The sequence below is a fragment of the Rhipicephalus microplus genome, chromosome 9 (genome assembly GCF_043290135.1).
Source record: "Rhipicephalus microplus isolate Deutch F79 chromosome 9, USDA_Rmic, whole genome shotgun sequence".
In the NCBI taxonomy this organism is placed as follows: Eukaryota; Metazoa; Arthropoda; class Arachnida; order Ixodida; family Ixodidae; genus Rhipicephalus; species Rhipicephalus microplus.
Window position 1 is genome coordinate 75,152,710 of NC_134708.1, and position 25,510 is coordinate 75,178,219.

At 44.0% G+C, this 25,510-nt stretch overlaps 1 protein-coding gene across 1 annotated transcript; it reads left to right on the top strand.

Annotated features, from left to right (window-relative positions):
- Positions 1-576: 576 nt before the first annotated feature.
- On the top strand, positions 577-24,259 carry LOC119163216 (uncharacterized). Its single transcript, XM_037415169.2, has 5 exons — positions 577-822; positions 3,278-3,407; positions 10,970-11,103; positions 20,737-20,857; positions 23,787-24,259. The coding sequence occupies exons 1-5, from the start codon at positions 726-728 to the stop codon at positions 23,995-23,997; spliced, it is 693 nt and encodes a 230-aa protein (XP_037271066.2). The 5' UTR covers positions 577-725; the 3' UTR covers positions 23,998-24,259.
- The last annotated feature ends 1,251 nt before the right edge of the window (positions 24,260-25,510 follow it).

The following is a 25,510-nucleotide window of genomic DNA, read 5'->3' on the forward strand; positions in this document are numbered from 1 at the left end:
ACTTTAAGGATGCTATCGAAAATTCTCGTGCCAGATGCACACGAAAGGTATAGCTGGAACAATTCTGACAACTTAAGCCCGACACTCAATACGCAAAGACAGGAACTGAAAGGACAGAAAGACGGAAACTGCGCTTGTTTATATTATCTCTTGTGTCCCGTTAGTTCGCGCTTGCAATACTTTCATTACAAATATACATCAACTAGCCCACCTACCAACTCTTCTTCACCCCTTCTACAGGAACTGAGTCATTATGCAGTAGCTATAATGTGTTCCCAACGATGACTCAGTGTATTTCGAGTTGTTAGTTTACACAAGTGTACATGTATTGGGAAGCTGTGCTAAATTATCCCTGAAATAGGATTTGGCAACAGCGCTTCTTTATTGCCTTACGTGACTGCCTTTGCAGACATTACGTCATGCTATGACGTCATGGCTTGAGGCGGATTACATCGATGCGGTGAGCGAGAAAGGGTGTGGAGGATCTGCTTGTCACGTTCCACCCAATGTTGACAAAAGCTATTTCGTCACACATCCTGGCAAAAGCGTCAGTCGGAGCACATAAGTGACGCGATAAAGGTGCTATAAGCTCGCGACCTCATGGAAACGCCTCTTCCTTGCCACGACTGATAAACCCACCACATCTATATGAACAGGTGGCGTATAAAGTGGCTCCGTTCTTTCGAAGCTGCTGCGGGAAACTACGCACTTGGCGACCAGCGAGCATGGAGTCAAGACGCCCTTTTGCACTGAAAGACATGATGGTAGTCGTCACTCTGGCGTGCATACTATTCACTTCCTTGTCATCGGTTACAGGGCAAGGTAAGCGCACGAAGCTTCGGATATCTTGAATAGAGAACGATAAATGTGTAATGCGTAAAAAGAAGCGTGTATTGAAATCTGTAACGTTTTATGTGTGCCCAAAAGAAGCATGCACTCAATGCACTGAACATTTTGAATATACATGTAAGAAAAATATGTGATAGCGTGTAAACTATTACCCCTCCCCCAATTCTCCTTCCCCTTTGAACCAGTGCTGAGGTGTCACACTTAGCTGCAGACAGTTGCGGGGTTCACTTTTTTTTTTCATTTCAAATTTTAAGAACCACCCCCACTTTCCCAAGCAAGCACCTCGTAGTAATGAACTGTGTATAATACGTGTAAAATATGTCACCAATGTGGATTTGTGTATGTTACTGATTTGTAAATGTGTGTACTATGTCACTGGTGCATAGAGTAATTACTTACTCGAAGGCCAAGACCTCGCCAGGCCGTCACGGCTTGACTAAACGTCATGCCGGTATTTGGCACCCGCAGGAAAATCTTGTATTTTTTTTTCGACAAAATAAACAATGTTCAATTTGTTCTATCTTCAATATAATTTTGTTATTTTGAAGACTCTAGCAATCGCGTGGGAACGCCACGGTAATTCAATGCTTACATTCCGTACTGCGACTTGTTATGTCATGCATTTCTACGGTTCCCCCGCTAGAAAATTTAATAAACTACCGTGTGAGGCACTCTTGTGCCTCCAAGCGTTACGGCGAGTGCAAAATACTGCAGAACTGATTTGAGATATGTGGTGCTCTAAATAGCAACACCTGTGCAAGCGTTGATTTTTATGTATTGTTTTCCGTTGAGTTGAGTTTGATCAACTTAACGCATCTGCAAATCTGTATAAGGTGTACTGCACTAGTAAACCTCCTATCAGCCCCCCCCCCCCCCCCCCCAACCATTTGTTCATTGGCGTATTGGTCACAATTTTGACAATGAATAAAAAAATACAAGCGTGTTTTAAGGAATAGCGTGCCACAGTGAACTTACGCGGACGCGCTCGACATTTAAGTCGTGAGAGCAGCTGAGCGCACGTTAACGACATGTAGAAACAGGTAATACCACTTCACACAACAAAATGTACCCCCTATTCAATTATAGACGGATCTGTGTTTCACCTTTTTTTTAGCAAGCTCTCTAAAAAAATATCTTAAAACCTATTGTTCAAATATAAACAAATTTAATATACTTTCAACTGACCGATTTGAATTTAGATCAGGTTACTCTACTGACCTAGCACTTATATCTTTTACTGGCCAACTAAAGAAAACCATCGATTACGGTAAACTGGCAGGTTATATATTCGTAGACATTACCCGGGCATTTGATACCATCGATCGAGACATTCTTAATAATAAATAAGACTCAATTGGCATAACTGGTCCTCCTTTACTGCTACTAATTGACTACTTACGAGACAGGTATCAACTTGTTAGTATATGCAATGCTTATTCCAAGCGTAAAATTACTAATATACGTGTACCACAGGGGTCCATTTCGGGCATTTTGCTATATTTAATTCATAATAATGATCTGCCTAATTGTATTACCTTCTCCAAATGCATATTATATGCTGATAACACTACTAGGAGATCCTATTTCAGTGTATACTACGGGACCTCCTCCTGTATATCCTACCTCTACACTTTATTAAGAAATAATAAAACTTGATTTGATTTAATTTGATTTGATTTCATGTTACCGGCCAATTATTCACCGCTCTAGGCCATGGCCGAACAAGCCAACCCCGCCACTTCTGAAGTTGCGGCGGAAGTGACGTCATATATTCGCCAAAAATTATTAGAATAGCTAGATAACCGGCACATGCTGCCACAGCGACAGCGTCTAAGAAGCTCTCACTGGTTGGGGTTATCGGAAATTAGGAAAATGGCTACAGCTTCGGATTTTTCTCGCATAATATTGCCGTTTGGTACACAAGACACGCGGTGTGATACATGGGCCTGGCAATTGTATTTTCGGCCTGTGAGCGGCCAGATTGAGGATCATTGAGGATCAGTGACGGAAGGCCGCAGGCGCTTATTTTGGTGATTTGGTAGCGCAACCCTAGGACAGCGATGCACATGGCGCCCTGCGTTAGCGATGCGCTGCGCTTTCGAATCGCCATTGAGGAACCATGCCAACTCGCCAAAGTGTCTACGCCTCTGCAGGGGCACGTCCGCTTCAATGAAGAAATGAATTCTGTGATGTGGGCCTCGAGCTGACGCCCATCAACAGTGTTTGTTCACTATCAACTGATCGTCGCATAGGAAGTTCGCAAGCTCATGTGTATCCCTCGAAGGCGAGCTGATCCGAGGAGCATGCAATAAACGATTGCACTTGTGGCGTCAGAAAAACGGCGTCGTCCGGATATCTCACGCTTCTTTCCGGTACTCAGTGTTTTGCACCTAAGCACTTCACATCTCTCTTTATATTTTTTTCTCAGATGTCAACAGATGTGGACCCGACTTAGCGAAGGAGTGCTACCTGAAGTATAAAAGTGCGGTATGGTCGGAACAGTTTAAACCGAGCCAAGACGGAGTGTACGACGAAGAGGAATTCAGGATACTTTGCAGGTACTATTGTGCACCTGTTCTCACGCTTGTTATGTGCTCACATTTTGATTGATTGATTAATATGTGGGGTTTAACGTCCCAAAACCACCATTTCATATATAATGTTCAAAGTATATATATATATATATATATATATATATATATATATATATATATATATATATATATATATATATATATATATATATATATATATATATATATATAGCATCGAACGCGTTATTCGAAGGTCGCAGGTTCGGGTCCTGCCTACGGCAAGTTATCTTTTCACCCACTTTTCTTTCTTCTCATTTACATTACAATAGGCCTAATCACTTCCCCTATACCTTCCTTGGCATTATTGTCTGTTAGATCTCATTATTATTGTGTAAAAACACGAAAAACGAGCGCTTAAGTATACACTTGTTTCCCTTATATAAATAAATATATATATATATATATATATATATATATATATATATATATATATATATATATATATATAGCGACGTATAGTCATTTGCCCGCCTTCTGTAGGGCTGGAGGCACAATACAGACTCAAGGGCTATATCAACTAACGATGAAGATGAGGAGAACACCTTGCAAGTACACTCCAGTGGCGTCAACATCCACGTTTAAGTGCAATTACGACGGAGTGAACTTATCATTGAGCAGTCATGCATTTACTTGTCTACGTTTGAGACTATTGAAACGTGTACGGTGATAACGTGCGTAAGGAAAAGAATAAAGGTTTGACGCAAGGACACAGAACAGAAGCAGAGAAACACAAACGACAGGCGCAAAGGTTTCACCGTGTCAAGATGCTGGGTATAGAGCAAATGTATAATTGCACGTTAGCTTCTGGAAGAGTTTTTTAATCAAAGAAAAGGAGGAGTGGTTGTGTGAGCGTTGGCAGAATTTTGAGCACAGACAGCATGTTGCAACTCGTGTGTGACTAGCTCCAAGTGTGCATTTGTTTTCATCTTTCATAATAATTCCACGTCGGTGTGAGTATATATATATATATATATATATATATATATATATATATATTGAGTGAGTTTGCAGATAGCACATTTGAAAAGGAAAACTGTTTTTACTAACGTTTCGACCATGGCACGGCCTTTGTCAGAGTAAGACCATATATATATATATATATATATATATATATATATATATATATATATATATATATATATATATATATATATATATATATATATATATATATATATATATATATATATATATATATATATATATATATATATATGTGTGTGTGTGTGTGTGTGTGTGTGTGTGTGTGTGTGCACCAGACGTCTAACTCACGCAACCACTCCTCCTTTTCTTTGATTAAAAAACTCTTCCAGAAGCTAACGTGCAATTATACATTTGCTCTATACCCAGCATCTTGACACGGTGAAACCTTTGCGCCTGTCGTTTGTGTTTCTCTGCTTCTGTTCTGTGTCTTTGCGTCAACAAACCTTCACACACACACACACACACACACACACACACACACACACACACACACACACACACACACACACACACACACACACACACACACACACACACATATATATATATATATATATATATATATATATATATATATATATATATATATATATATATTCTTTCATTTTATTAACTTTAACTCATTCTGAATTCATTGAATAACTTTCATTCTTTCCCTTATTCATTAACGAGGGTCTCATACTGGCATACTTGGATTAGATTTGTGGGGCTTAACGTCCCAAAACCACCATATGATTATGAGAGACGCCGTAGTGGAGGGCTCTGGAAATTTTGACCACCTGGAATTCTTTAACGTGCACCCTACTGGCAGACTTGGTGCCGTCAGTTTGTATACGAGGGACTGCTGGTCAGTGGCCAGCTCGTAGTAAGTTCACGTGCAAGGTGACGCGAAACAGGCTCATAAAGAGTGTGCCACACTCGCCGCCATTTCTATAGTGGCGCCGACTGACACTCCCACGTTCAAATTCACATATAAACCCAATAAAGTGGCGGGGGGATAGCTGCCGTGGTAGCTCAGTGGTAGAGCATCGAACGCGTTGTTCGAAGGTCGCAGGTTCGGCCCCTGCTCCCGGCAAGTTATCTTTTCACCCACGTTTCTTTCTTTACATTTACACCGCAATTCGGTCTAATAGCTTCCCCTATGCTTTCCTTGGCATTATTGTCTGTTAGATCTCATTCATATTGTGTGAAAACACGTAGAAAGACGAGCTCTTAAGTATACACTACTATATATATATATATATATATATATATATATATATATATATATATATATATATATATATATATATATATATATATATATATATATATATATATATATATATATATATATATATATATATAATCGACGTATGCATGTGGGAGGTAGTGGCCAGATACTGCACCAGGGTGGCCAATCCTTCTCTGGTGAGGGAGTGCGCTCCCGGCGGTTGTTACCGGCGAGGCCGCTCCCCAGGCCTCATATGCAGTTCCATCACCACGCGGATTTTTTTTTATCCGGTTGGGAACTGCGCGGCACAGGGATTTGATGAACCACGGACCTTTTCAATGCGAGGCGGATGCTTTAACCACTACGCCATCGCTGCTACACTACGTCATCGCTGCTACTGATATAGCGATGGCGTAGTGGTTAGATCATCCGCCTAAACGCATCAAACAATTCAGCATCCCCCTAAACGCATCAAACGAGTAACTAAACGCATCAAACAATTACAACTACAAAAAGCAGTCGTTTATACGGACTCCCTCATTTTGGTAACAGCTCTGCAGACTCTTAAAAAACAAAAAAAACCCTCTCCTCATCTCACTTTACTTTATTTTATGCACACTTCATACACTCAAACAACATGTGGTAGTGTGCTGGGTGCCAGGGCAACGTGATGGCGGATCAGCTCGCTGCATCCGTCCACGAAAGCCCTGCCACTACACTTATATCAATCCCGGCCCTTGATCTTAAACCATCTCTCAAACGAAAGCTCAGGGACTACTGGCAGAGCGAATGGGATAGACACACAGAAAACAAACTATACGTTATTAAGCCACACCTTGTTCATTGGCTGCCAGCATCAAAATCACGTCGTACAGAGGTAACACTAACAAGACTCAGGATAGGACACACATACACGACACACTCGTATCTTTTGTCCGGTGGCGATCCACCATTGTGTGACAGATGTGGTGAATCACTAACAGTTCTTCACATTTTAACCAAGTGTGAACAGTTAGACACTCTAAGAAGACAACATTTTCCATTACCCTACCGACAACATATACCATTACACCCTGCAATGTTCGTCGGTAGGGAACCACTTTTCACTCTAAATACTTGCTAGCTTTTTTAAGAGAAGTCCGCTTTTACCATGTAATATACCCAGGCATTGCGTAGCGCGACCTCTCAAGAGAGGTTGCTGCGGCAGTGGCTACGTTGAAGAGCACTTGCCTCGCGGCCCTTGGACACAAGGGCGCTGATGAGGCACTTGTGCTAGTGCCAAACAGTTTTACACATGCTTTTATTATCAAAACCTTTTGTCACCCAGTTTTAATTTCCATATCACACCACTGTCACGATAATAATAGTGATGTTTTTACACGCGTTAACGTGAGGAATATTAAGGCCCCTTTATAGCCACGCACCATATCATTGTCCTCATCTTTAGTCACTGAAGTGGCACTCTTTGGTCATCAATTGGCCCTTGCGCCATTAAGGCCTACATATCATCATCAGTTTTCTTGACCTGGCTTCATACTTCCAACGATTCATACGAGGCTTTGCCTCGATAGCGGCACCTTTGCACAAATTACTCGGTCCCGACGTTCGCTTTGAGTGGTTTCCTGCCTGCGAATCAGCGTTTAGCTATCTGAAAAAGGCCCTCGCATCTGAACCGATACTTCGCCATGTCGATGAAACAGCACCCATACTTCCGCATACTGACGCTATAGCGGTCACGGAATCGGAGGTATTCTATACTGCAGCGCGATGAATCATCACGTGAAAGGTTTCATCATAGCGCACCAACTTGCTGACGCTTACTGTAGACGCATCATAGATGACCTTCAGGGGAAATCGCGACCGCCTAATGGCCGCATTAGGGGACAGCTCAGCAAGCTCGATAACCACGTTCTGTCTCGTCTATCACCCGGATGGTCAACGTTGGGTGTCCGTTCTGCCTCACTCTCTTCCAGCCGATATTCTTGAGGCCTATCACGACGACCTCAGTGCTTGTCACTTGGGTTTTCCGAAAACACATCGCATTAAAGGTCATTCCTACTGGCCAGGGATGTCCACCAACGAAGCAAAGTACGTCGCCTCTTGCAACCTTTGTCAGCGCCGAAAGCTTCCAGCATCACCTCAACGTGGAGAGCTACAACCAATTCCATGTCTGTCGGTACCATTCGAAGTATACAGGCATCGATCTATATGGTCTCCTTCCCACGACTCCCAGTAGCCATCGATGAATAGTGACAGCTGTCGACCCCTTGACACGCTATGCTGAAACTTTCTGCTTGAATTTGGCCTCCGCTTCTGACGTGGCTACATTTACGCTTTAAGCCTTCATCTTGGTCACGGTGCTCCTTGTGTCATCCTGAGTGACTGTGGAAAAGCTTTCCTTTGGTGAATTGTGGAGGAATTGCTCAAAGCCTATGGCATCAGCCACAAGACAACCTCCAGCTATCACCCCCAAACCAACAGGCTCACTGAGCGCTTTCATCGCACTCTGTCCGAAATGATAGCCATGTTCACTGAGCCATACCACACCAACTGGAGTGCAGTTTTGCCGTTCGTAACGTTCGCATATCATACCGCCGTACAACGCACAACTGGCTACTCGCCAGTCTACCTTGTCTATGGCCGATCGCCATCCTCCTTTCTTGACGTCTCGTTTTTGACAGCCCCAGTTAGTATGAGGCAATTACCAGCGTGTTGGGTGTATCGCAATTAATGCGACTGATGTAGAGCGCGTAGCCAGCTCCCGTCCCGTCAACTAAAGAAGCTGTGCGGTTCCGTGAAGGCGAACGGGGAAGATCCGAGCACGGGAAAGAAAGGATACTTCTTCGTTCGCACGGTTCATGAGCGGAACCGTCAAGGTTGCCCCCGTTCGGGATTAGAAGGAGAAGGCTTACTCGGAAAAGCGTCTGGCAAGAGGCAGGTCAGGCGCCACCATGTGAGTTTAAGCCATTTTTGGCATGCACACGTGCCATTGAGAATGACGCGGGGACGTGACCGCTTGGCTGACCGAGACATAGTGGCGGCAGAGAGACGAGCATTACCTCCCCCGCTGTACTGCATTATCGGGTGCTGTTAGGATGTCGGGGCGCCTCGCTGTCGCATGCACACCTGCTAAGCGCACGGAGCCCAACGGTGTACCCACCGCTCTTAAGGAGGCTTATACGAAGCAACAATTAATGAGAGAACTGACGGCGCTCGAGCGTGAGAACGGCTGCCGATGGAAGTCGGCCGACGGAGACAGCACGGCCTGGCATGGAGAGAGGTGACACAGGGAGAACCTATTCCTTTGCGTGTAATATTTGGTAACGTGGTTTTTACCAATGCAGTGTCCATTATGAAAGTGTTTGTGCGATTAGTTGTGATCCGAACATGTGATTGGTTTGTGTGAAAACTCCTTGTTCAACTGAAGGTTGAAAAGAGAGTATTTGAATCTGAAATAGAGAGCTATGCAAAGCTTACTGTGCTGCGAGGCGCAAACCTTCAAAACGACGCGAGGCAGAGTAAAATGAGCGACTTGTCCAAAGAAATTTTGATTTTGTGATGTGAAGTTTGTGGTGTGAAGTTCGGGCTTGGACTTGGGCAGTAGCCTGAGGCTGCAATAAAGCGTCTCTTCACCGGACTACGGCTCATCCTGTCGGCGGCGCCAGTTAATTTCCTCCTCCTCGACTAGCTTCTACACTAGCCCAGGAAAGAAGATGTTTGAGGTTCGGGATGGGTCCCCTCGATGACTCGAGTGCACGGTGGCAGCGCGAAGGAAGAGCCGACTTAGATCTAACAGACAATAATGCCAAGGAATGTAAGGGGATGTTATTAGAACCAATGTAATGTAGATAAGAAGAAAGAAAAGTGGGTGAAGAAATAACTTGCCGTGAGCAGGAATCAAACCTACGACCTTAGAATAACGCGTTCGACGCTTTAGCCACTGAGCTATCACGGCGGCTATCCCTCCAGCCACTTTATTGGGTTTATATGTGAATTTAAACGTGGGAGTGTCAGTCAGCGCCATCTGTAGCCGCCGCGGAGAGCGTAGAATACCCTTTTATGAGCCATGTGTGGCGTCACGTAGCACGTGAACTTATTACGAGCGGGCAGCTGACCAATAGTCCCTCGTATACAACATAACGGCACCAAGTCTGCCAGTACGAGACCTCGTTAATGAATGAGGGAAAGAGGTGCATAGCTAAGGGCTCTGTTAGATCTCATATATATATATATATATATATATATATATATATATATATATATATATATATATATATATATATATATATATATATATATATATATATATATATATATATATATATATATATATATATATATATATATATATCGGCCACTGGTGTACCATTACAATAGGATTATATGAATGGCATAACATTCATGTTACGACCTGTTTTTCATATATGTAATGTACGAACGTAATGAAAACCATCTTCTGGCAAATGCCAAGGTGTAGAGGTGCCCGTCTCAGCATCGCGATAACGCCTTTGCTACGCTTCCCATGCCGTAGATGACTCGCATGTCATGAGTTATGACATATTTCCCCGCCCGCCGTGGTGGTCTAGTGGCTAAAGTACTCGGCTGCTGACCCGCAGGTCGCGGGATCGAATCCCGGGCGTGGCGGTTGCATTTTTGATGAAGGCGAAAATGCTGTATGCCCGTGTGCTCAGATTTGGGTGCACGATAAAGAACCCCTGGTGATCGAAATTTCCGGGGCCCTCCACTATGGCGTCTTTCATAATCATATGGTGGTTTTGGAGCGTCAAACCCCTCATATCAATCAATCATGACTTATTGACATTGATATGTGGGGTTTAACGTCCCAAAACCCCCATATGATTGAGAGACGCCGTAGTGGAGGGCTCCGGAAATTTCGACCACCTGAGGTTCTTTATCGTAAACCCAAATCTGAGCACACTGAACAACATTTCCGCCTCCATCGGAAATGAATCATGACTTACTAACTTAGGTTACGCATATCCACCTCATTCCATGCGATTTGGTGCACCTGAGAAACTAGCCAAGCAACCACAAGAGCATAGATAGATAGATAGATAGATAGATAGATAGATAATGCTATGGTTTTTAGATAATACACTTTTGTTTTAATTTTAGTGAGCTCCAAATTGCTGTGTGTTGTAATTTACAGTTCAGTATGAAACCAATTTCTACTTTGACATTTTGCTACCATCAGTTGAAAAATTTCATAGAAATTGGAGAGATTTTTTCACTTCACAGACAAGAACAGGCCTTGTTGTGGAGGCCTTGGAGGAAGCATATCTGTCACTTTGCAATTTGCGCATTGCAGCCGCATCAAGGAAAAGATCCCGTGTCACCAATACCTGGCCGATTGCCCTGAAGCGATGAACGGCACCTACCGAATCCAGGAGAGAGGTTACGAGGCAATGACCAACATCGTCTGTAATAGTAAGATGCTGATAGGTGGGTACTAGATGCGAGCTTGTCGTGAGGACAAAAATAACATATGAAAATATTGTGACGAACTACACTTAGTGAAATGTACACTCTATGAAAAAAAAAATACTTGTGTTACTCTTTGTGGCGTTTGCCGACTTGTCACGTGTGTATGACTGTTTTTAAACATAAATGTGAGCTCTCACTGGGTCTCGTCACTCTTCGACGACACTACAGTGATCCCGAGATCGAGTTCACGTGTCTCTTTCAAAAAAGTGATATACGTGGGAAGTCATATGACTCCACAAAAAAACGCCAGGCCTGCGCGGAAAGCGTAACACAGTCACAGGGAAAGCTAAAAGAGCGGCCTTTCAGAGCTTTTTCAAAACACACATTGGGTAGCTACTGCAAGCACACTTGTTTATACCTGCTAGGGCATTAATAATAAACTTGTTGGGTAGTAGGCCGGCATTCGTTATGCTATTTTTCGTTATTCTTCTGAGAAGCGTGGTATCCGCTAAACACTTGCAAGAAATTTTGTGCCAATCGTTCATGCAGCGGCTGACGATAATGAGGAATTGGCTGAAGTGGGTATGCGCAACAGTTAATAGGGAAACAAAAACAAGGTTTTGTTATGGGTTGGAGCATTGGACGGCCCACTCGTTACGCTAATTACATTGTGCGACGACTGGGTGTTCTTTCGCTGTTGTAAAACGCTTTAAAAGTCGTATTAAGGTGACTGCTTTCCCGACATCAAGCCTGCATAAGGCAAGTGTGCCAAGAAGTCACAAGTACTGGCATAGCTCATTACCTACCTAATGTGAAAAGAAAGCGCCTTATCAAAGACTTGATACAGAATGTTTTTCCTGTGCCCCTGTACCGTTCAAAGTATGAAAAATCATATGGTCATGACGTACTAAAGCGAGTGAAAAACATGTGTATACCACCCAATGTGAAAACCTTCTTTTTTAAACTTCATGCGGGAACCTTGCCAGTAAAAACGTGGCTTGAAGAGAGAGGGATGTGTCTACCATGGGGAAGCAGCTGTCTCTTGTGTAACAAACCTGAGACCATTGAACATGTGTTTATTGATTGTAAGAACGCTATTTTCTTTTGGGACATTTTACAGAGGACTTAAAAAAAAGATTTACCTCTTACTTCATATGGAATTCGTTTTTTGCCTTGTGATAGTTCTGTGCAAAATTTGGATGTTATATTTTTACTTGGTCTTCATTCGGTTTGGCGTAGTATGCTATCGTACAGACACTGTGATGTGAGAGTTCTATCCGTTAATGAGTGTTTCGTGGAAGCTGTTATAAAAGTGCGAGATGTGTATAAATCTACCGACTGTGTTGAAGATGCAATATTTTTGTTCGATGCGTTATCACGCATGAAAAACGTGTGATAGTGATTAATATATTAGTTGGACCTGTAGTTAAGAAGGTAATAAAGAAAAAAAACGGCATAGCTGAGTGGTAGAATACTGGGCTGGCACCTAGCGGACCCAGGTTCGAGCCCCACTGTGGCATTGGTGATAGGTGTGGTTACGTACGGCGGCGACGGTGGTGGACAATTGCGCGTGACCGCAGTTGTGATTTCATGACAGCTTTTGCTGTAAAAAAAACTTGGTTCGGCAGAGTAAACAAAACGGTACTTAGTGTCGATGTCAGTGTCAATCTACAACCTTCCACAAATATTTTTCTTTCTGCATTAATGGTGTCTGTGCACATTTTGTGGGTGTGCGCATGAATATCCTTCACAAATTTCTCGGCAGGCCTCCACTGCAGGGCTGTACAAATTGCAAATATAGTTATAGTTAGTCTGCATTAACGGCATTTCTTCGAAAGCAATTGAGGTATTTTGCGATGGCTTAAATGCGCACAATGTTATGTGCGGTAGTACCAACTGTGAATGTCGTGGGAACAAGCTACAAAAAGCAACCCAGAATAGCCGTTGATGTGTGCTAAATGATGGCTTTATGACGTTCTTACAGAGTCTCAATCATTCCTGTTTTCGGGGCCTCGCGCGTTGCTCAAATGACATTCCCTACAGAATAACATAGGCAATAATGTACAGATGAACATACAAAATAACGTGGAATAACGGACACTGAAACAGGGGATGGTGGTCATTTCTCTATCCCGATACACTATTCTTGACTACGGCCCCGCCGCGGTGGTCTATTGGCTAAGGTACTCGGCTGCTGACCCGCAGGTCGCGGGATCAAATCCCGGCTGCGGCGGCTGCATTTCCGGTGGAGCCGGAAATGTTGTAGGCCTGTGTGCTCAGATTCGGGTGCACGTCAAAGAACCCCAGGTGGTCGAAATTTCCGGAGCCCTCCACTACGGCGTCTCTCATACTCATATGGTGGTTTTGGGACGTTAAACCCCACATATCAATATACTATTCTTGACTACGCTTTTTGACTCACTGAAGCTCTGCGAAGATAAACAATTGGTAGGCATTTCTGTGCCATGCATCTAACAAATCATGATGATACCGCCAGTGATACAGATACTCTGTTCGCACTTACTGAGCTCGATGGAAACGTACGTCGCGCTGGGTCAGACTCTGAATACAAGAGAGATAAAGCGATACGCAGTATAGAGCTGAAAGGAAATACTGGCGGCATAAGCCTACTTGAAACTTTCTGTGAATGATAAAAAAATCAGAGCATATCCACGGAGTGAATAAAGATAAGTGGGGTGAAGAGCTAAAGAGTTTTATCGCTAAACTGTGAACCATCCGCGAATATCGCCTACTACATCATCAAAGACGTGATAAACACTGTATGTACATATTTATACAATAAATTTTGTTATGCTTAAGTGGTAGCTTTACGTAGCTTCCATTTCACCTTCATTATAGCGGCTTTATGGTCGATGAAGTGGTGCATCGGTGATAGGGCGTAGTGCGATGTTTGCGAGGACGAAGTAGTGGGCAGTTCGCAAAGGTACAACTATAGGTGGCCACGTACAAATAAGGGTGGACAGACCCACGCCTTTACGAGCTTCGTTCCTAAAAATCACATGTTTTGTTTGAGTTTACAACTTGACGAATTGGCACAAAGGGCTATCGGATATTATGCACTTCACTTACCCTTTCCCCCCTGCACAAGAATTAAAATTATGGAGTGTCTTGGGCTCTAAGTGGGTGAGTAACATATCAACAGCCATTCAGGGACCTGGCATTGGTCCAAAATAAACCTAAACGACCATCGCGAATGAGTTTCGACAGTTTATTACACGCCCAAGTGGAGGAGTGAGTACACTTTAATACATCAGCTATGTAGATCAAGCTAAAGCATTAGACCTCATTAACTCTCCGCACTCACCATCTTGACCAGTTTTGTTCACTAGAAGAATTAAAGGACGCGCTCATATCGTTCCGTGAAAACACAGCAGCTGAGCTGGGCGGGAGGACATATGCTGCTCTGAGAAACCTCGCCGTGGTGGCCAAAAACACTTCGATAAAAGTACTGAAAGATTCATCGGTAATAGAATGTATTCCTCCTTCTTTGAAAGTTTCAGAACTTGTTATGGCTCTGAAATCTGGTAAAAGCCCCTTATCTACAAAATCCTTCCGTCCTGTCAGTCTGACTAGTTGGTTTGATCAACTTACGAGAAACGTTATTGACGCTCGGCTACAATGCCGGGGTGCCATGCAGGATGGCCCCAGCTTCTCGAGCAGACGAAGTTGCTCCGAGCTTGCTCTGCGGCGGCCATGGCATGAAGACAGTGTGGAGCGCGTCATAGCAGCGTTGATAAAAATGACTACAAGAGTGCGCGTGTCATTGGAAACGCATGTGGGACATTTGCGGCGGCTATCAAAAGAAACACCGCGTGCGAACACGTCAGTGCCACCACTCAGTCAATATTTAATCAACGAGGCGACGTCAGCGTGATTGCCGTGCTGTATTTTTGCCAAGTCAACAAGCGCCTCCCACAGGCGTGTTCGTGGGCGTTTGTCCTCTTGCGAACAGGTTCTTTCGTTCCATCTGCAGCATGCGAATTTCCACTCTCGAAGGAAGCCTGACTGCATACGCAGCACTCTCGTGCTGCCCGTTTTGCTTCTGTCAAGTATTGCTGATAAGTATAAGAACTGGTAGTCACCAGAGGCGCTCGCAACATGGCATCAACGCGGCTGTGATTGAATATGTCGTGATACATCGTAGCCGCGTGGTGATATTACTTTTACTTCTGCGTGCGTGTGTGGTTAGTCTAAGTGATAAAGCTAATAGATTAATCGAGCCGCTCGGCGAGAGTAATGCTCTTCGGAAAGGGCAAACGTGGTGGGCGTACCCGGTCTTCGCCGCGGGCGTCCGTCAATCAAGCTGATCGACGCGTGAACTCGGACACAAACTCGTTGATTCTGAGAAGGCCCGAGTTCCACTTGTGACTGTGATGGTGCCGGCGTGACTGCTAAGCGTTTGATGCGGTGAACGCGAAGCGGCAGCTTCTTTGCTAATCGTATAATTTGGTGAGAATACACTACTTGTAAAATGTTGGAGCCATGGAGGAGATAGTGATAACCTAGCTTCTTACAGTTTTAAGCGTGTTGTCTATTCATGTGCGGGGTTGGCTTCAAAGGGAAAACCACATGAGCTCTGTTTTATTTTGATTGTACTAATTGGCTGAGGCTTAACGTCCAATGGACTAAGCTTTCTTGTTTTTACTCATATGGCTTCAATCGAAAGGCAATTATCTCGGGTGCAATCAGCTAGCCTATGATCAGTATGGAGCTATTAAACGCAATACTGAATAGAAGGCTACTAATTGTCATCTTATTAGTGATGGATAATTAACATGATTTTACTTATCATCCTCATGATTAACGTCTGGGTAATTAGCATAGATTAGTTAGCTCGTCAACTATCATGCTTTAGTTATCTCGGTTCTAGCTTTGAGATGTGGCATAATTACTTCAGCCTTACCATGACTTGGCGTGATTAGCTTGGTCATAGCATGTCCTGGGGTAACTATCCCCGTATACCATCCAGCCAGAAAAATCACAGCATATCCACAGAGTGAATGATAAAGAGTGGGGCGAAGCTTCAGAAGGTTTTATCGGTAAACCGTGAATTGTCTGTCTATCACAGCAAATCCACATAGTGAATGATAATGAGTGGGGCGAAGCTTCAGAGGATTTTATTGGTAAACTGTGAATTGTCTGTCTGTCGGTCCGTCCGTCCGTCTGTCTGTCCGCCCGTCCGTTCGTCCATCCATCCATCCATCCATCCATCCATCCATCCATCCATCCATCCATCCATCCATCCATCCATCCATCCATCATCCATCCATCCATCCATCCATCCATCCATCCATCCATCCATCCATCCATCCATCCATCCATCCATCCATCCATCCATCCATCTATCCATCCATTCATCCATCCATCCGTCCGTCCGTCCACACCTGCTGAGTGAGTCATCGAACTAGGTGGTCACGTACCACGAGCTATGAGGGACATACTCATGGCTTTAGGAGCTTCGCACCTAATAGCTAATTAATTATGCGGCCATGCGTGCGCGAGTGCTAGCAAGCGGTGACAACAAAGACGACGCGCACCAGCCAAGCAGCACGCTAGAAGGTGCAGGATGACCATGATGATTAACATGTGACCTCGGGTTTAGCTGTGGTCGTGTATATAAGACGCTGGGCAGAGGCCACTGGGCTGATTATTTTAAAACATACTTAGTGCAGGCATTGAAAAGCTTCAAAATAAATTTAAACGTCCCGTGCCTCTAAAAAATATATTCACGATAAGTTTCTGGCACTTCTATTGCATGGGTGCACTTCTGGATTCCGTGGAACGTCAAACAAATGAAATAGGATGCCTCTGGTTTGAAAACGGCGCCTAACTTAGTCGACCATCCTTGACACGTTGACTGTTTCCATCGCAACCATCGCGACCATTGGATGTGACTTTTTCGTATTGTTGGCTCAATCATAAGAAGGTGCCGCCAGAGCTCGGGAAGATCCCGAGTTTCGCGAAACTGGATCGGCCGATCCGGCATATCACCCCTGGACAGAATCGATGCCCGAACGTATGCCCCTAAAACATGAAATATTTCCGAAGGCGTCGGTGCATGATGGAAGCTAGTTTGTATCTTGTTGCACATGTAGACCACGAGAGAAGTTGTCGGAAAATTACCGCAGCAGTGCTTCTATAGACATAAAGAAGGCATCTCACAAAACTAGCTACATACACGTCCTGCATGGGTTGATAGGGCATTGTTGGCCAACACTGAGAGGGATCTCAAAACTGTTGAAAATGGATGGATGAAAAACTTTATTGAACTGTTGAAGAGATGCTAGTTTTTATTGAAAATGCTGATGACAAAAGCAAAGAGCATGAAGTGAATCAGGGTATTCGCCATGGTAACATCGATCAACTCATTTATACTTAATTGAGTTATGGCTGAACTGTCACACATTATTCGTATAACCTCGAATTAATCACTTTAGACTCACGGCCAGTTCATACGGGCAACAGATTCGAGTACTGAAAATCTTTCAGCATGCGCGACCATATAGCTTCCTAATATTAACTAGAAATGACTCTGGGTCTGCGATCGTTCAGCAACCATTGAAATGTTGGGTAGTACATGGATTTGCTTATAGTCTTCGTACTTTAGGGCGGCGAATCGCACTTGTTGCTTCGTTTATTGATATGTTTCAGTTTTGTTTTGAAGGAAAGAACAAACTCCTTTGAATTTTGTGAGTCGGTTTGAAATGGTTAGAATAAGGTGGTGAAGAGTAACCGATGAACATTGGCTGATTGTTTCGTGAGAAAACTGCTCCAAGCCGCGCGAACACAAACGGAGCCAGAAGTACGAAGATTCGACAAATCCTTGTTAAGCGCCGTGTGTTGCAGCTCCCGTAGACACTTGTGCCAGAGTTTCCTCTTGTTTATATTTATGAAACTCTATGTGCCCAACTAGAAGGCATAACACTGAATAATGAGTTCTTGAAAAACAGAGGTAGATTCTCTCACATGAAAATCTGCTGTATTTCTTTTGACAAGAACATTCTTAAAGAGATTAGACCTCGAGATGGACTCTCCAGGTTTCACTACTTGCGCGAAAGCACAAGTTTTTTGGGTGTTATATTAGACAGCCGGCTACCATGGACCCTGTGAGTGAAAGCACTAGAAGAGAAAGTTAATTCAAACATTCTTCGTCAATTTGCCGGACTGAAATGAGGTAGTTCAAGTTGTTCTTTCATGCACATTCATTCGGCAATAATTAGGAACAACATCGTATATTTTCCATTACTATACGGGATATCTCGTAATTTAGACGAAACTTTCCAGAGAATGATGGTCGGAAGCCTTCGCATATGTCTGGGTGTACCGTGCGCCCTTTGTAGCGCTTTGGTGATCGTGATGTCTCGTCAACCGACTTTCCAACCGCTTGAAGAAAAAAAAACTGTTTTAAGCACTGCCTTCAATTGGTGACACAACACGCTTACCATCCTCTTTTTAGGGTAGTGAAGGAAAGAGCCGTTGCACGTAACCGTGCCAATATAATACAAATGTGAAAATTCACTACCTGCCCATCAACACTGGCTGGTAGGAGCAACTCATACTTCGTAGCAATTAGCCACTCCTGACATCGCCACTTATACTGTAGGGTTCGTGGCATGCCCACCATTGAAATAATACTATTAACTTTAGTTATCGTCGAACAAAATATGCTTATCGTATTTATGTTCACACTGATAGATCCTATAGAAAACAAAGTTCTACGTCAAGTTTGTATGTACCTGATTTTGAGAAGAGAAAATCTTTTCGGCTTTGTGATTTTGCAACGTCCACAAAGGTGGAACTATTTTCTATACTCTTTGCTTTACGCTTCATGTGTAGACAGACAGAACCGACGAGGGGTAAGTTTAAGTGACTCGCAAGCTTCATAAGTGTGGTTAAAAGGTGTTAGCCTGGGAAAACAAATAACAAATTAACATCCGAAACTTAGAAGACATATGCCTTAGCGAAAGATTTACATCGCGATATCGCTTTCTAGTGGATTCCAAATCATTGTGGTGTCCCCAGAAATGTCGCAGCTCATTGTATGGCGCATGTAGCACCTCAGAAGAATAATTTGTCTCTATACTGCCTCGTGTGGCGAGGGATGCACAATGCTTTTTGACCGGACTATACTGTTGATTGTCCAAAGAGAATTGCTTCCCTAACAGCGCGCAAAACTTTCATTGTATGAGATCAATCCTGGAAAATAATTTAGTATTTAGATTAAAATTATCCGTTCTGTCGAAACAATAATTTATATACTTCGACAGGGCACCGGCTAAACCAAGGTTTTTCCACATAGGAGAATAAAAGCTTACTCTACTAGATGGACATGTGAAGAGACAGATGAATACATAGAAAATCTTGATCTACACACTGAAAAGTACGTTGTTGCATGTTAAAAAAATAACAAAAAACTAATTAGCTTCCGTAGACGCCCGTTGTCACTAGCAAATGTTTTGGGTGCATGGTCAACAGAACCTCTTAACACCAGTGCGCGCACACTAGTGCAGCTTAAAAAAAACTCATAAATATCAAAAGCGTACCCATTTACATCAACAAGTACAGTTCGCATTGAGATACTTCTGTTTATGTGTTTCGCGTTGGTTTTAGTGTTCCGTAATGTTTTCATACGTTCAACGTACGGGTAAGTGCCCAAGGATTGTATCGTGTGTTCGGCTTCCATAAAGAAGTGTAAGATGAACTCTTCTGCAAAGCGCAAACGTTTCTTGTTTGTCAACATTGTTGTTGACGCGTGAACATAGTTTCTGACATGTAAACATTGCTTTCGTAAATGGACATTTCTTTTCTATGCGTGAATTTCGTAATGCTTCATTTTCATAGATAACTTCGCGACGAAAATTACTAGGAAACCGAAGAGGAGTAGCCAGATTCATGCTTGGCACCAAGCCCTCTTTAACTAAGTTTAATTTTTAAAAATGGTTGCACTGAGAGTTAACTGAAAGTTAAGTTACAACACATTTCTTGGTGAACTTGAATTGTGTACTAGTGGCCACACTACACATTTCAAATAAAGCAGTAAGAGCTCTTTCAGAGTTTGTGTTTGGCCGGCACACTGTTCTTTTAGACGTCGCTTTGATGTGTGCTTCATAATTGTGTCGTTGACACAGATGGTCATAGAAACGCACCGAAGTTTCGCACAAACTGACGAGTTGTTTCTTAGACTAATGCCTTTATTTATTGAGTACTTAAAACTGCCTTACTAGAATACGCAAAGACCATTGGGGAACATTCCACCCCGTAATCTGACTCAGTGGCTCACAGTTCCTGATTTTTGACCCGAATGCGGTGGACTTAAAAAGGAGTTCCAAAAACAGTTTCAATGCTGTAAAACTAAATGTTAATAAGTGTAAAAACTTCTTCCATTTCAAGCCACTGCACTGAAGCAGTACAGTGTTGTTACTACTGTTCCTCCTTTTCTCGTCACCGTGGTTATTGTTCTCGTTTCTCATGCATGGTGAGTGAGTGAAACAACTTAATTATGACCACAGTAGGCACGAGTTAACTCGATGTCATATTGATAGGCCCACTCGAGAACGGTCAGGTGATCATTTAGTTTTGTCACGCTTCAACATATTTTCTTCTCTCTTCGCAATACACATCCATTTGCAGATTTTTACACAGCATACCATTGTCAAGACTGGCACAAGGTGGACCAGTGCGCAAAAGCAATGTCGCCAACGTCGGATCCAGAGAATCCTCGCTCGCTGGATGGCAATGAAGATTACTGCCGGTGAGCTTCGCCCGAGTGCGCGCAGCTTCTCAGAGCTGCTGCATTTATAATCATTTTGATAGGTCAATTTTTTTCATAATGAAGTAACTGCGGGGCTGCTTAGACGGATCTAATTAGGGATAAAAGGCGGGTGAATTATCCTGAATGCTTATACTCAGGCGAGTATGAGCCATTTTTTGAAGCAACAATGCCCATGATGCAGCGAGAAAAATGTCCCCCTCGCTACAATGGCCCAAGCTGTCATACTGCACTGGGATATGCTCTCATACTGATATCAGCTAGGAGGCCACTCCTTACTGGGCTATGCTGCCAGGCTACACTGTACTATGCTGCCTTGCTACGCTGCACTATGCTGCCATACTACACTGTACTATTCTGTCATGCTACACCGTACCAGGCTACCATGCTACACGCTACTAAGCTGCCATTCTACACTGTACTATGCTGCCTTGCTACGCTACACTATGCAGCCATGCTACGCTGTACTACGCTGTCATGCTACACCGTACCAGGCTACCATGCTACACTGTAATACGCTGCCATGATACACTGTAATCGTACGATGGTTTTCGGACGGCGAACCTCACATATCAATAAATCATTCTACACTGTACTAGGCTGCCATTCCACACTGCACTAGGCCGCCATGCTACACTGTACTAGGCCACCATGTTACACTGTACTATGCTGCCATGCTACACTGTACTATGCTGCCATGCTACACTGTACTAGGCTACCATGCTACACTTCGCATGTTTGTCATGCTACAGGGGGCTAGGCAGCCATGTTGCACTGTCTATGCTGGAATATTTCACTGGACTAGGTTGTCATGATATACAGGGCTCAGCTGTCATTGGGTTAGGCTGCCATACTCCACTAATGTATGCTAATATTCTATACGGGGCTAGCCATTGTTTGAGGCAACAAAAAAATGGCAGCATACCCACGGAGTGAATGATGGGGAGTGGGGCGAAGCATTCGTCCGTCCATTCGTTCTTGCTTCCGTCCGTTCCTGCGTACGTCTGTGTAACCGTCCATGCGTCCATCCACCCGTCCGTGCGTGCGTCTGTTCGTGCGTCCGTCCCTGCGTTCATCCATGCATCCGCGCCTGCGTCCGTTCATGCGTCCATCCATGCATCTGTCTGTGTGTCCGTTCGTCCATCTATTCAGCACTCCAAGTACCACCATCTCGCAACTTTTCATCATATGTTCTCCATATAGAAGCACCGCCATCCAGCGGACATTTCAAGGACTAAACGGGAGGTGGCACATGCACACTTTCTTACGGCTTGCACTTCGGGTTTACTTCCCACCTTTTACCACCTCGAGTTCATGGTATATACTAGTTCACTGTATTCATGGCTATGCGGCCCAACGCTCGCTAAACCTTTCTAAAACCAAGGAGGTTACACCCAGCGAGTATAACGTAGCAACCCTTTCTTGTCAGATCGTGCTCAATGTACATGCCAATAGCTACTAATGGGGATCGCAGCGTGCGCGTTACCTAAAGGCCGAATGCTCCTGTCTCTCATTCCCCCTTAGCAGCCATTAACATGTGCATTGAGCACTATCTTTTATTGTTCAACAACGCACAGAAGAAATCTCTCACCGGAACCACCTTGGAGGTCAAAATCGTAAGGACCGCTATTTCGGGTATGTGCCACTGGTGGTTACGTACTACAAGGGACGCACAAGCCACGCCATAAGGAGCTTCGCCCATAAAACAATATCACTACACTACGGCTCAGCTTTAAGGATAAAGTGAAAATAATATGGGGCAATCCACAGGTTACATGGGCATGTTCGTGCAATTCAAGCAGGTTAGCACTCCTAAAGCGCCAAAGAAATGTCATGGGGGCATCAATACTTTCTATCTCACTCACTTTCTGTTTGCTAGTGTGTGACGTGTACTGTAACGGAGGACCCTGTCGGAGCATGTGCGCCAGAGTGCTAATTGGGAGATGCACTTTTCTTGACGCACAAATGTGTGCCGCCAAAGAAAGCCTTATTGCCACGTCACACGGTTTGGGCAGCGCATGTGCAAGAATTATATTACACCCGCATACTTTAACAAATCAGCTGGCAGATGGCGCTGTAACTGTCTCTCTGTGCGTGTGCCTGTGTTTCTTTACGTAATTATGATACTAGCACCCTAGAATCATGTTTTGCGAGTCACACTTCTCTGAGGACTTACGGTGAAAACTATAGGATAAAAAGTGCCGCCATATCCACGAAGTGAATGATGATGAGTGGGCGAAGCTCCGGAGGTAAACCTGGTAAACCATGAATCCTCTGTACATTTTGCCCACTCGATTTTATTACATCGCTCCCCCTAGCGTACATCGCCGCACTAAATCGAACGATTGCCTTCAACCAATGACACGCGCCATATGTGACATCATTACTATTTTATAAGATCTCGCGTCTTTCATCAACTACAAGTACCGCTTTCTAGTTTATAACATCTTGCATCTTTTCATCATCAGCTACAAGTACCACCATCTAGTAAACACTACAAGAACTAAACGAGAGGTGGCTACATACAGGAGACGGTACCGCCATCTAGTGAACACTGCAAGAACTAAACTAGAGGTGGCTACATACAGGGGACGGTACCGCCATCTAGTGAACACTGCAAGAACTAAACTAGAGGTGACTACATACAGGGGACGCACAGCCCACGCCCTAAGGAGCTTCGCCCCTAAAAAGCAATTCTGCGGCATTTTCGTGCATTGTAGTTGACAGTTTGCTGTGGATAATGTTCACTTTTTTCGGCCACCCGCTGTTATGGACGATTCGCTGTGAATACAACTATACATCTGCCCTGCCTTTCATCTCATGACGTTTAATGCTCGGTAAATTGTGAGCAATGTCCTTAGGGAATTTCGGGGCCAAATATTTCTCCTGCATCATTTTCTTTTTTTTTCAGTATGCGTGACATCGAAATTGCTTGCTACGAGAAGACATTCAATTCGTCCTGCCCACTGCCATTGAAGACGGCCCAGACAGCGGTGAACAGCGTTGTGGATGCCATAGCCCAGCTCGCCGGCTGCCCTTCGTCTGCGCACGCTGTCATGGTTTCAAACGGATTTACTGTTCTCCTGGTTGCTGCCGTTATTCTCAGTTGGTTGAGGACGTGACCAGCCGACCGAAGAGAAAATGAGCGTCACTGAGTATGGACCTCGCCCCAGTGTCTCAATGGCTCACTGCGATTTGCCATCTTATCAAGAAGCCTGAATCCCGTATATAGCTCTACGGCCGTAGAGATGTGAAAGTTCAGTTACTCGCACAAACAGACGCAGTCAGGTTTTCAGATGTGTCATCATCTTTCAAGTTTAGTGTCGTTCGCCCTAAGAATGCAAATGAGCACAGCCTCAGTTGACAATAAAGTAGGCTGCTTTATTGGCCCAGTCATTTATGCATTGCAGGTAGGAAAGGGAGGACGTTCAAGAAAACTCACAGTTGTATGTTTGCCGACTGCATCGTCAGAGTACATGTGCGATAACGAAGTTCAAAACGCGTTAAAGTAACGTTCCCATTTTTATCGAGCAAGGTAGCACATGGCCGACCCTTGCCCGATAAACAAGGTAGTCATGACGAGGTGGCCGTTGCGCTGCATTCATATCATAGAAGTAACATGTCATAAAATCACCGCCACACAAAGGACTAGTACAATGTATACTCGAATGTTGGTGTTCGATATGGGATCCACGGCAGGCTATCTGCAGCGAGTATGCTTCAGTCAATTCAGGAACATGCCACCAGTTACATTCTCTTTAATTATCCTCGCAAGTAGCATCTGAGCTATGAAATCATCCCTTGCTTTTCTGACCTTTCTTTGCGTCGAAAGTGTGCCCTTCTATGTCTCTTTACTAACACATGATACACTAACTCGGCATCTAAGGAACAGCTTGAATTTCGCTCATCATGCATACCTCGTTACATCATGACTGTTATAGTTGGAGTTCATGAGGGCTGCTAAGTCTCTAGAGGGCCAAACTCAACTTTTACATCTGGCCAGCCAGAATGCCTTTGGCACTGCTATCATTGGCATAGCTAACCTTGAGAAAGTATTCTCCAACGTAATTGAAGCATTCCGGTACTGTCTGTGATTCTCTGTAACCCAAGAGTGCTGATAAAATAAAAAGAACCAATTATGGCGATGAAATGGGTCTATTGGCGCACGAGCCACGAGTGACTATGGAGTGCCAAGCCAGTGGCGTAGCCCGGGGGTGGCACACCAAGTTCCTGCTCCCGTTCCCCGGAATTTCATTTTTGGCAATAGTTCCCAGTGCATAAAATTACACTCGACCTCATCTGCCTGCCCGGCCCTACTTCTGATCATAAGGCTACCCCCCCCCCCCCCCCCATCAAAAAAATATTTCTGCCTACGCCTGTGCCGTCCATCGTGCCGAAGAAGCCGCCAGGATTCAAGGACTCCTGGCCGTAACCTAGGCGGGGCCATTCGCCAAACCCATCTACTTGCCGGACTCTGAATAAAGTTATTTCCTCCTCCTCCTACGCCTGTGTGTCACGCCTCATGGAATATCGCATCAAAACGAGAAATTAGCCGCCAGTTGTAGGCGTATACGGCTGTAAAATCTCTTAAAACTAAATCTCTTAAAACATGGCATATCCACAAAGTGAAGATAA

What these genes read in the sequence shown, in the direction of transcription:
- LOC119163216 (XM_037415169.2), top strand. Translation starts at nt 726, where the DNA reads ATGGAGTCAAGACGCCCTTTTGCACTGAAAGACATGATGGTAGTCGTC. An exon ending in GAATTCAGGATACTTTGCAG is followed by an intron (nt 3,408 to 10,969) that starts GTACTATTGTGC and finishes TGCGCATTGCAG; the next exon opens with CCGCATCAAGGAAAAGATCC. An exon ending in TAATAGTAAGATGCTGATAG is followed by an intron (nt 11,104 to 20,736) that starts GTGGGTACTAGA and finishes ATCCATTTGCAG; the next exon opens with ATTTTTACACAGCATACCAT.